An 11,701-nucleotide genomic window follows, 5' to 3' on the forward strand; every position below is an offset into this window, starting at 1 on the left:
AGGGATATTATCATAAATTGAGGGCCTCTCTAAGCAGAAATTAAATAGGGTTGGTTCAACTCATCTATTTGCGTGTGTAAAACAACTAGGATTTTTTAGAAATATTCTACAAAATTCTTGCAATCGTAGTGGCTGTTTCATTTGCAAGAAACGGGTGGAAAGGAAACACTTGTACAAGTTTCCATCCATTTCTGTTGTTTGGTAATAGAAGGGAAGGAAATATATGGTGGCCATGCTTTTCCATCTTCAGTAAGGCTGTGCTCTGAATATACATAGAAATTGCAACTTTGATGCAATTTCAATCTAGGAAGGCCCAATTCTTATTCAAATTGTAGTTTGGGTGTTCATCCAAACGATACCAAAAGTGAGATTCGCTTAGCTTGAGAACCAAACAAGTAGCTTCTTCCAGCCCCCTTACTACATACTCTATGAGTTGGCTTTCCATCAAGCTTACTTTCGACCAATCTTCCTAAGAAAATTTCTTACAATTCAATAGGGGCTTAAAGAAGGAAAATTTTCAATCTTGGAAAAAGAATTACCATGGAAACTCTTTTACAATCCAATGGGGCTTAAAAGACGGAAAATTTTCAATCTTGGAAAAAGAATTACCATGGAAAATTTATCTCATGTTTTTTCCCTGCATCCACCAAACATCACCAAAGAGACTAAACCAAGCTATATTTTTGGGAGCTCCCCCGACCCACCAAACCAGTTTTCCTTCACCGTTTATAATTTCTCCGTGGGGAAGTGATATATTTTCCCCTGTCTTTTACCTAGAACAGCCCCTATAGTGTATTTATGACTTCTCTTTTATACTAGAGGGGGTTGTTCCAAGTTAAAAAAAACATGGGCGAACATATCAAGGCGCACCTTAGCAACCACTCTCCAACTCTACTAAACTCCCTTCCAAAATAGACACGGATATTACGATTCCCAACTCTAGCTATAATACGCCGGACGCGACGTGCGCATACCCCTCTCCTTCTGTTGTCGTCAATCATCAGCCATCTGAATACGATTCCTTTCTGTATAAAAACCCATTTCTTGATTCTCCATTTTTCTCCGTTTATCGCCGAACCCCCAAACAGAGAAAGAGAATCGAATCAATTTTCTAAGGTAATTCTCTTCTCTTCTCTCTCTTTTTTTTTTTCATTTTCCATTTTCCATTTTCGTCTCCTATTTATTCCTCTCCGACCTTTTTTTTTTCTTCTTATCCTTACGATCTAGGGTTTCGGGAACTAGGGTTTGGCCATGGCTTCCAAGCGGATCTTGAAAGAGCTCAAGGATCTGCAGAAAGATCCTCCCACGTCTTGCAGCGCAGGTATCTTTCATCCGTACTCGCAAATGATTTGACTTCCTATTGTATTTCTTTTCTTTACCGTCGATTTTTAGGGTTTCTTGATTCTAGGTCTCTTACGAGCCTCGATCTGTGTAATTCTGTTATTATTCATGTAATTTGGATATTTCTGTCACGGATCTCTAATTTCTTTCTTAAATATGTTGCGTATTTTTTTGTAATTCTGTTATTCATGTAATTTGGATCTATGTGTCATTTTTTCTTGGTTGTTGATTGATTTAATTATGGTGTCAATCCAGAGTTTTTGTTAATAATTTGCAAATTTCTGCCATAGTTATTTCGAGTTCATATGGGGCTGATGATCGTATTCCAAGTCTCCCATATAAGTTTGGTACGATAGAGGGATTTAAAGGAATGTAAATATCCCTAAATTGTGGATATATGGTGGTTGTGAAACGGTATCTATGATTGGTATAAAGAGTTTGGCTTTATCTGCTTTTGGTTGCGTATCCTTTTGTTTGGAGTGCCTACATGACATTTCTGATGGAGAGTCCTGCAAGGGATGTCTTCCTTGGGGTTTAGGAATCATTCCTTTGTTCCGGGAAAGAAAGGAAAAGGCATGTTTCTTGCATGAACTTCAGAAAACTTATGTTGTTTAAGGGCATTAGGAGCAGATTTTATTTGCATAGAAATTATGTTGTTGTGTATGAATGAATGATGTCTGTTTTGCAGCTTTAGCTCAGACTTTATAATTCTGTTCTTTTATTGTCGTGTCAGTTTGACTCATCAAGAGGATGCAGATCATCCTTCTTATGAATGATTGATGTTTGTTTTGCGGCTTTAGCTCAGATTTTTTAATTATGTTTTGAAAAAATTGCCAATGGGGGACATCAAAATAGGAGAATTGCCAACGGGAGACGCTTTTGAAAAATTGTTAAAGAGGGTTGATAACCCACTTTTGAGAGTTTGATAACCCCATTTAGAGGGTTGAGAACCCCCTTTTAGAGACTTGATGACCCCTATTTCGTCCCTCTCTAACAATTTTTCAAAAATGTATTCCCCGTCGGCAATTCTCGTATTTTGATGCCCCACACTGGCAATTTTTCCTTCTGTTTTTTATTGTCGTGTCAGTTTGACTTGTCAAGTGGATGCAAATCGTCTTTCTTTTTTTAACTGTGTTTTCCTTATCTGTGATGTCGTTAGCATGCCTTGGGGACCAATTCATCGTAGCTTATGTTTTATATTTTTTTTAAATAATTAAAATAATGATTTATTGGAAGAACAAAGTAGTAACATACAGTCGAGTCTCTAATAATTAACATTGCTGGGGGACGTTGTAGATTGATTTAATTTCGGTTTCAAGTCAGTATCTTTGTTAATAATTTGTAAATTTCTAAATTTCGGCCATATCTATTCCGAGTTCATATGGTGGACGATCGTATTCCAAATCTGCTATATAGGTTGATAAGATAATGGGATTTAAAAGAATGAAAATGTGACTAGATTGTGGATATATGGTGGTTGTGAAACGGTATCTATGATGGGTATAAAGAGCTTAGGCCTTTTGAGAGGAGGGTTTGCCATCTTTTGCTTTTGGTTGTGTATCCTTTTGTTTGGAGTGCTTACATGACATTTCTGATGGAGAGACCTGCAAGTGATGTATTCCTTGGGGTTTAGGAATCATTCCTTTGTTCTGGCAAAGAAAGGAAAAAGCATAGTTCTTGAACGGACTTCAAAAAACCTATGTTGTTTAAGCTAGATTTCTTTTGCTAGAACTCTTATATTTGGTTTCTCAATTTTTCTTAAGGGCTTTTGGAGCGGATTTTATTTGCATTGAAATTTTGTTGTTGTGTATGAATGAATGATGTCTATTCTGCGGATTTAGCTCAGATTTTATAGTTCTGTTTTTAATTGTCGTGTCAGTTTGACTCATTAAGAGGATAGATCATCCTTCTTATTAGGAGTGGACATGGTTCCGGTTCAACCCGAGGAACCGAACCGAACCGGCCACTTTGGTTCGGTTCGGTTCCACATTTAAATGGTTCGGTTGCGGTTTGAGATCCTGGAACCCGTAGAAATTCGGTTCGGTTCTGGGTTTGGGATCCCGGAACCAAGAACCGATCCTCAACTGATAAAATCATCCCACCCCTGAACGGTTTCCGATTTTCCGTGAGAAACTCCACCCCCCCTCCCCTTTAACGTTTTGCTTTGCCTTTTAATTCACCTCCTTTAACGATTTGCTTTGCCTTTTAGTCTTAAAAAGTTAAAAACAAATAAAATCCCAATCGTAAAAAACAAAACCCTAGTTTTCTGTTTTCCACTCTACCGTCTCCGACTCTCTCCAAGACTCCAACCTCGCAAGGCGAAAGCTCCTCCTCTTGCCACTCTCGTCATCTTCAATGAAGCTTGGATAAAACCAGGTATGAAACTTCTCTCCATCATCTTCCTCTCTCTCTATTTTCATTTTTTTTGCAATACAGTTGAAGAAGGGGGATGTATTTGGGGATTTAATGATGGAGTTTTTTGCCAATACAGTTGAAGAAGGGGGATGTGTTTGGGGTTTCGAAGGGGGGTGTATCTTGTTTTTTATGCTTCGGTTAGGGTTTATTATGTTTTTTTGTTGGTTGGAATTGGGGATTTATGCTTGTGATGCGGATATTAGGGGATTTCTTCTTGTAATGCAGAGATTAGGGTTCGTGTTCCTTTTTTTTGCATCAATTAGGGTTCTTGTGGATATACTTTGTAGAGATTAGGGTTCTTGTGGATATACATTGCACCTGGGTGAACTCAGAACGGAACCGAACCGAACCGATCAAGTTCGGTTATGGTTCGGTTCGGTTCCAGAGATAAATGGTTCGGTTTTGGTTCTAAATTCCCGAAACCAATTACATATGGTTCGGTTCTAGGTATACCCCAAAACCGAACCAAACCAAACCATGTCCACCCCTACTTCTTATGAATGAATGATGTTTGTTTTGCGGCTTTAGCTCAGATTTTTTTAATTCTGTTTTTTTATTGTTATGTCAGTTTGACTTGTCAAGTGGATGCAAATCATCTTTCTTTCTTTTTAACTATGTTTTCCTTATCTGTGATGCCGTTTAGCATGCCTTGGGTCGGGGACCAATTCATCGTAGCTTTTGTTTTATTTATTTTTTAAATAATTAAATAATGATTTATTGGAAGAACTGAGTAGTAAAATATAGTTGAGTCTCTAATAATTAATATTGTTGGTGGACGCATTTTATAGAAGGTATTAGAGAGAATTATTTATCAGATAGGTATTGTCCACCACCCCATCTCATCAAGAGAAAAAACACCATTTTTTTGGAATTTGATTTGAAAGTTATAAGGAGGGGACAAGAATTCCACTTCAGAAGACATGCAATAATTACTCAGGAGCTAGGAAGCACGGGTACTCTCCCGGGGCTCCCGTACCCGACACGTCTTGGGTGCGGGTACGTTTGGGTACGCCCTGGGTACGTCCTGGGTACGTGCCTAAATATAGGAATAAAAAAAAGCCCAATTGTGGTTGTTGGGTGCGTGTAGGGTGCGTTTAGGGTGCGCACCCACGCGTACCCGACACATCCTGTTTCTCTCAGCTGGTGTAAATCCTTCCTGCTGCTTCTCTCTCCTATCCTGTACATAGTATTTACATGTAAACCATTTAAGTAAATGGCTTTACTATTTACTTAAGATTTACATGTAAATAACGGAATACCCCCCATTTGGATTTATTAAAAATAGTTTCAAGACCCAAATCTAAAAGGAAAAAAAGTCAACTCGCCTGTTCTAGTACAAAATTCGAAGAAAAAGGGTCGGGTCAAAATTGTAACTTTCGTAACTTCCAAACAGTGGGGTATTTTTCAAATTTTAAAAATTCATAAAATCTATCATGTCCAAACATTATTAAATCTCAAAAGTCCAGTAAAAAAAATCTCATAATTTGGTCTTTAAAAATTATTCATCTTATCAGGCACTGGTCAACACACTGGCGACAGACCTTTTTTTCTAATGAATGATGTATTGATGCCTCATGTTATGAAATATGGAACTTAATCACTTCTGAAATGAAGAGTAATATTAGAATTTTCCATTTTGGTGATGTTAATATTATTTGATTGCTGTCCAATTATTTTTTTAAATTTTTATAAATATATAATAAATATTAAAATATATTATTATATTCGGTGTACCTGAACATACCTGCACCCAGTTTTTTTTGGAAAATCACGTACCCGTGTCGTGTCGTACCCGCGCCCCGTACCCGTACCATGCTTCATAGCTCAGGAGACATCCCAGGGAGTCTCGAGGGAGTTCAATGCAATATTGGCAACCAAACGAAGAATGGTTTCCCAAATTCAAACAAAATCCCAACAACTGTCGGGATTCTTTGCAACCAAACACAACCTTATGCAATTAAGGGCATGTTCGGCAACTCCTCTCATTCTCGCCCAATTAAACGGGCGAGAAATGGATTTATGAGAATCTTAGAAACGACTATTAGTCGCTCCATAGAATCCTTGCTTTTAGCCTAAAAAGAAGGCAAAAGTTTAGAAACGGGTTTAGTGGGCCGGATTGCCGAACACGACTTTTTGAGATACTTTTGCGCTTTCACATTCTTAACGCCTAAAAAAGTGGAGAATGCGGTTATTTAATGGTTGCCGAACACACCCTAAGGAATTTGGAGGAAATAGAGGAGCAAATCCTTAGTCGCTTTAACAATGCCCTAGTTTCAGCTTAATTGTAGTCCCTGAAGCTAAAATAGGTGTAAGAAGTTTGTCTGATACCCCCAACCGTCCCGTACTACATTGCCAACAAGTTTCAATGCACCTTACGGAAGGTTTCTCCAATTTTTTTTCTTTATTATTCCCTGCTAATTCATTGATTTCCATTTCTCATATTTTTATTTCACTCAAATGTAACACAATTCTTTTCTGAAGATGGTGCAATGACGATGAAGTAATTTGTGCTTGTCATGATCTATCCCAAATGGAATGACCTCTTCTCTAAAGATTCCATTATTTTTTCCCTCCCTCTGTAAATCCCCCAAAGCATTCGATTACTACTACTTTAAGGACATGTCTCCCAGCCATACATATCTATTCTGCCAATATGCTGGGAATACCCATGAAATGCCTATCAAATGCTGCATTTTACTACTACTGTGAGGAGGACATTGGGGCATTTAAGTAAATGCTGATGGAGATAATTTCTTATTATTGCTTTCCTGGAAAGTTTGTTATATTTAATTTCACTGCAGTTGTCTTGATTCTTTGGTGACCCTATTACGTAAGGGGAGGGTGACTAGATATATCCCTGTAGGTCTAGTCTTCAAGTTTGTTTGATGGTAGTTTGAAGCACATCGACGTTGTGGACCTTTAGTTTAGTAAGAAGGAGACTGATAAGGATATTGACATGGAAGACCTAAAAGATTCTTCCAATGTATTATTTCTGGGTCCTACAACATAGGATTGTGGATACCTACGTTCTACCAGCTGAACTAACAGTGGTTCTAGTAGTCTACTTATTTATTTAGTGAAAAGGTTCAGCGTCCTCTAGGGGAAGCCTTTTTGTTCTTTCACACCACTACTTACATACCTGGATGATGAGCTGCGGCTTCAAGAGGCACCTTTAAGTTCTGATAATCCTTCCCGCCGTGAGCTCAGTCATCAACCAATCTTTGAAAGCCCTATGTTGAAATTCAAGAGGCTTTCTCCGATTGAAGTCGCATCAAATGCAAGTATTCAATTCCGGTTCCCGCATGGGTCGCTTGGGCCGCTTCCAGCTCTCGTGGTATATAAACCCCCACAATTATCTCACGAGCTGGTCTTTGACTCTCAAAATTGTCAGACCGCCTTTCCTGAGGAATCAGACATGTATGTTTATTGATACAGATACAATTCGGCCCTGAGTCTTGACTGAGCTATGAATCATACTTTTACCGCTGTAGACCGGCCTTCATAGGGCACCTTTGGGCAACTGCTACTATTCCGACTGGTGTGCCCCAAGACCCTGGCGACCCCCCTACTGACCGAGATAGAGATAGGATGCCATGGCGGAAAACACCGTGCGTTTAGGATCGAGATGAAACCATAGTTGATATCCCTGTGTTTGGAGAGCACGATGCAGCTGCTGGAAAGCAATTGACTCTTATGTCGGACAATTGATGATATCAAAGAATGAAGGTAGCAAGGACACCTCGTAGGAGGACAATTTCTACCATTCTCTCTAGTCTGGATGAGAAAGCTTGAAGTGTCCATAAGCTTGAAGCATATAAGGCTAGCGAGCCCTTATTAGTAAAGTAAAGCTCCACCAGCTAGGGAATCGCTACTTGTTCTTCCTCCCCCTGCTATTCCTCTAGTCGAACAAGTACTCAGCTCCAATTGATCGAATTACTGGCAATCATGTCCTTCCATCGCAGTTAGAGCAGCGGGAGGGGTTGAGAGAAGTGGCTTGAGCTTGAAGAAGAGGGAGCCTCGAAGAGAATTTGAGTATCATCAGCTAATTGGTTGTGTGTAATTGTTGGCTGATGACGAGAAAGATGTAAGCCTTTGATTTATCCTTCAGAGCAGGCCTTGGATACGCTTCTACCAGTGGAGTTTGCAGGCTTATTTTATTTTTTGACTGCATTTGTTTCTTTCCAAGCTACGTCTTAATTTAAATTGGAAAAGTAGGTTTGGTTTGTTGTGACGTATATTTTCTTTTGAATTATGAACTTTCTATTCCTATCAGACATTTGACATTGTGTTTTGGTGACAGAATACTGGTTGCCGTTTGAATTGTTGATAGGAATTTTCTCCTAGTTACTAACAATTTCATGACCTTGTATTTATTTTCACTGCAATTATAGGCACTGTTTTTATTTTCAGTTCTTACGAATATGGAAACTGAAAACCATTTTGTTATACTATCTCACCAGATTTAGAATTTTTAGACTTCGTTTAAACGTCCCATTATTCATTGTAGGGGACTTGTCAAATGCCAAATCATGGGTGAATAGGAAAACTTTGTGGCAGTGGAATTTCACTTCTTTTATTGATGAGATAGCAGATAATTGTAAGGATGTTGTTGTATCATAAATCAATTATACGTTTATCTTAAAAAAAAGATAGTGGTATCTTTTACATGTTTTCCTAATCAGACAATGGGTTAAGAGTTAAGACAATGAACTAACTTTTTTCCTTGCTAAATCCGAGGACCGATGGACAGCGATACATGTTGGACAACCTCTGCTACATCTGTAGCTTCTCTCTTTCTAGTATATTTCGTTATCCATTCACAACAACTTGTTATACTAGAGCTTCACAGGCTTTTTTAATTGTGTTTTTTTACTTTGAAAATTGAACTAAAATTTTCCACGTGATTCTCAATCCTTTCTTCCTTCAATTCTTTATCTAATTGTGCACTTTTTAAAACTATTACAGGACCTGTAGCTGAAGACATGTTTCACTGGCAAGCAACAATTATGGGTCCCCCAGACAGTCCTTATGCAGGAGGTGTCTTCTTAGTTACTATTCATTTTCCTCCAGACTATCCATTTAAACCACCTAAGGTATCATATCAACTCTAATTGCTTTTAGTGTAATTTGGTGATGTCTTCTGGTCGTATCAGCCTCACTTGATTATGTTGGAATTTTTCTGCACTTCTGAATTGTTTTTATTTGTTTTCTTCATGAGTGAAGTTTTTTTATTAGAGAACACATGGTTTACTTATCTTAAGGGTCATTCTTCTCTTACAAATTGATTATTGTGAAGGCATTTAGGACATGGCAAATGTTTATAGATATACTTTTTGGGTTTTGGTATTGCAACCCACCTATTTTGGTGCATCCCATCACATTCTTTTATTTTGAAACTTTTAGTTGGTTCATACAACTCATTCTAAGATGGGTACCGACCAATGGAAAAGTTCAGTGATAAAAAGATAGGCAGGATCAGATGGTCACAAATCAATTTTGGAATCAGCCTATATCTCAGTTCGAAGGTGCTATCTTTGAAGCCAGGAGGTTGAGGGTTCAATCCGAACCTCCGTACCACAAATACCAAAACAAGGCGGTTGCTTAGTAATGTGGTACAAATTTGCACCCGAATTTTGATCACATGAAGGAAATTGATTCCAACCCATATTTTTACCCAGATTTTGACCCAAGATTGAAGCCAAATCATGAACCAAAGAGGTGTGGAAAAAAAACTATTGTTCGTAACCTAGAGCCCAGTTTTGACACAAATAGGGCCCACTTCAATACAGTACAACTTGACTTAGATGAGGTCCATCCTTCACAAGAATCAAGAAAGAGTCACTTAAGTGAGAATAAAAGATGGCCCACTAAACTCACACGACAATATTGAGTATTCACATTTCTATTCATGTCATTGTCCACATCAATGTTCATGACACTATTAATGTCACTAAAAACGAGGGATTTCTTCTTGGCCCTCCTTCTAGTGGGATTTGGATGGATCCTGAGGGGCTTCGTTTTTTTTTTTGGGTGCACAAGGATAAGAGCAACTTGATGAGTGAGTTACGCCTGAAAAAAAAAAAAAAAAACATGGTGAGTGAGTTCCATTTTATTTTATTTTTTTGCCCTGAACCAAATCATATCCTGAAATAAGTCAGTTCTTGTTATCGTCACAGCTCATATACAATCTTTTGCATTTGATTTGTAGAAATCACCGCCCGGTATGCTAGTTTAGCTTTAGCATCATTCACCCGGTTGAATTGTTAGGTTTACAGTTGGTAGGTTTAATTCAATCATTTTATTAGGCATGATAACACTTAATCCATGAAGATTAAAAAAGGCTTTAAAGATTTGTTGTTATGCTTGACGTAATGCAGGGCAATTCAGTTATTCATAATTATTCTGATTCTTTAATGTATGATGCAATTCTGTAGTTTCTTGGCATTCTGATTCTCTAAGTGCGTTTGACTGTTCGTGCAGGTTGCATTCAGGACAAAGGTTTTCCACCCAAACATCAACAGCAATGGCAGCATTTGCCTTGATATCTTAAAGGAGCAATGGAGCCCCGCTTTAACCATTTCCAAGGTTCTGCTTCTATACCTTCTCAGTTTTCTGATATTTTGTTTATATCAGCAAAGTATGGGTTACTCATTGAAAGAATTCATATTGGTTAAAATGGAGCAAAATTTGGGCTTACTGTTGCCATTAACGGGATCAAACTGATAAATCTGTTAAAAATCAGGTACCGGTGGAAATGGAATGAATTTGGGGCCTGACTATTTCAATTAACGAGATTAGTAATGATAAATTCATAAAGTACCCTTTTTCCTCCCCCTCTTTCAAAAAAGGAAGAAAAAGCTCAATCTCCTTCTCCCATTCTTGCTCCTGCAATGAGTAGATTTAAGCTCAAAACTCCGCCTCTAGTTGTCCTTTTGTCCCAAACCTACCTACCTTTTTGTTGTTCCTATTGCGACAAGTAGATTTAAGCTCAATGTTTTTGGTGTGTGTTGTTTCCTGTAATGGTATTAGATATTTCTTCAAGCTAGCCATTTTTATAAACATCTGCCTTTTAAACGGATGGGTAAGGGTTTTTTTTTTTTTTTTTTGCATTTTCAGGTATTGCTTTCAATCTGTTCTCTGTTGACGGATCCAAATCCGGATGATCCTTTGGTTCCGGAGATTGCCCACATGTACAAGACGGATAGGAGCAAGTACGAGACGACTGCGAGGAGCTGGACCCAGAAATATGCTATGGGTTAACAACTCTACGCATGTTTGCATGTATGTGGAGAGCACATTTTCCTTCTGATTTGGTCTTTTCATTTATATATGTATGAATTGGAAGTGTTCAATCTCTGCCTAAGAAGACCAAAACAAAAAGGGTCTCCAAAAATCATGCTGTCCACAAAACACATTGCTGCATTTGATTGCTTATATTAGAATCTGATCTTTGGACTTGGTCGAACTCGACCGCCCCATTGTCTTGTGTCTACCAAAGCTGGAATGTTTGGCATTGTGCATGTGGCTAGTAATTGCACAATGTTTCATCTGTTCCAATCTTAGGGCTTCTTTTGATACCCCTTAAAAATTATTTGCATATAACTTTCTATTTATGTAGTCTTATTTGCATATAATCCTCTGCAAATAATAGTTATAATAGTCTTATATCTTAGTTAATGGCTTGTAAAGTGTCCTTAATGTCCCATTTGCAAATAAGATAAAAACTTGTGATTGTACATTCTAGGGTTCATAGAAGCTTCAACTGTCATTTCTAGGGTTCAAGGCACGGGCATTTCTTGCAGCCAGGTGTATTCATGATAAATCGGTGTCTGCAAGTGGTGAGAGTGGTAGGACAGTGAGAAGAGAGAGATTTGTGAGGGCTCGATCAAAATCGATTCTATTTTGAGTTTAGTTTTTTGTTTCCTGATTTGTAGTGGAACTCATC

General features: G+C 38.1%; 1 protein-coding gene across 1 annotated transcript; it reads left to right on the forward strand.

Moving 5' to 3' along the window:
• The first annotated feature begins 963 nt into the window (after positions 1-963).
• Positions 964-11,221, forward strand: LOC143891553 (ubiquitin-conjugating enzyme E2-17 kDa-like). The gene is made up of 5 exons (XM_077396046.1): positions 964-1,116; positions 1,228-1,321; positions 8,722-8,849; positions 10,237-10,341; positions 10,873-11,221. Exons 2-5 carry the CDS (start codon positions 1,252-1,254, stop codon positions 11,014-11,016), a joined length of 447 nt encoding a protein of 148 aa, XP_077252161.1. The 5' UTR covers positions 964-1,116; positions 1,228-1,251; the 3' UTR covers positions 11,017-11,221.
• Positions 11,222-11,701: the final 480 nt, after the last annotated feature.

Source organism: Tasmannia lanceolata, unplaced genomic scaffold (genome assembly GCF_043159265.1).
Source record: "Tasmannia lanceolata isolate RefF3 unplaced genomic scaffold, GAP_Taslan_0.1 ptg000015l, whole genome shotgun sequence".
Classification (NCBI taxonomy): Eukaryota; Viridiplantae; Streptophyta; class Magnoliopsida; order Canellales; family Winteraceae; genus Tasmannia; species Tasmannia lanceolata.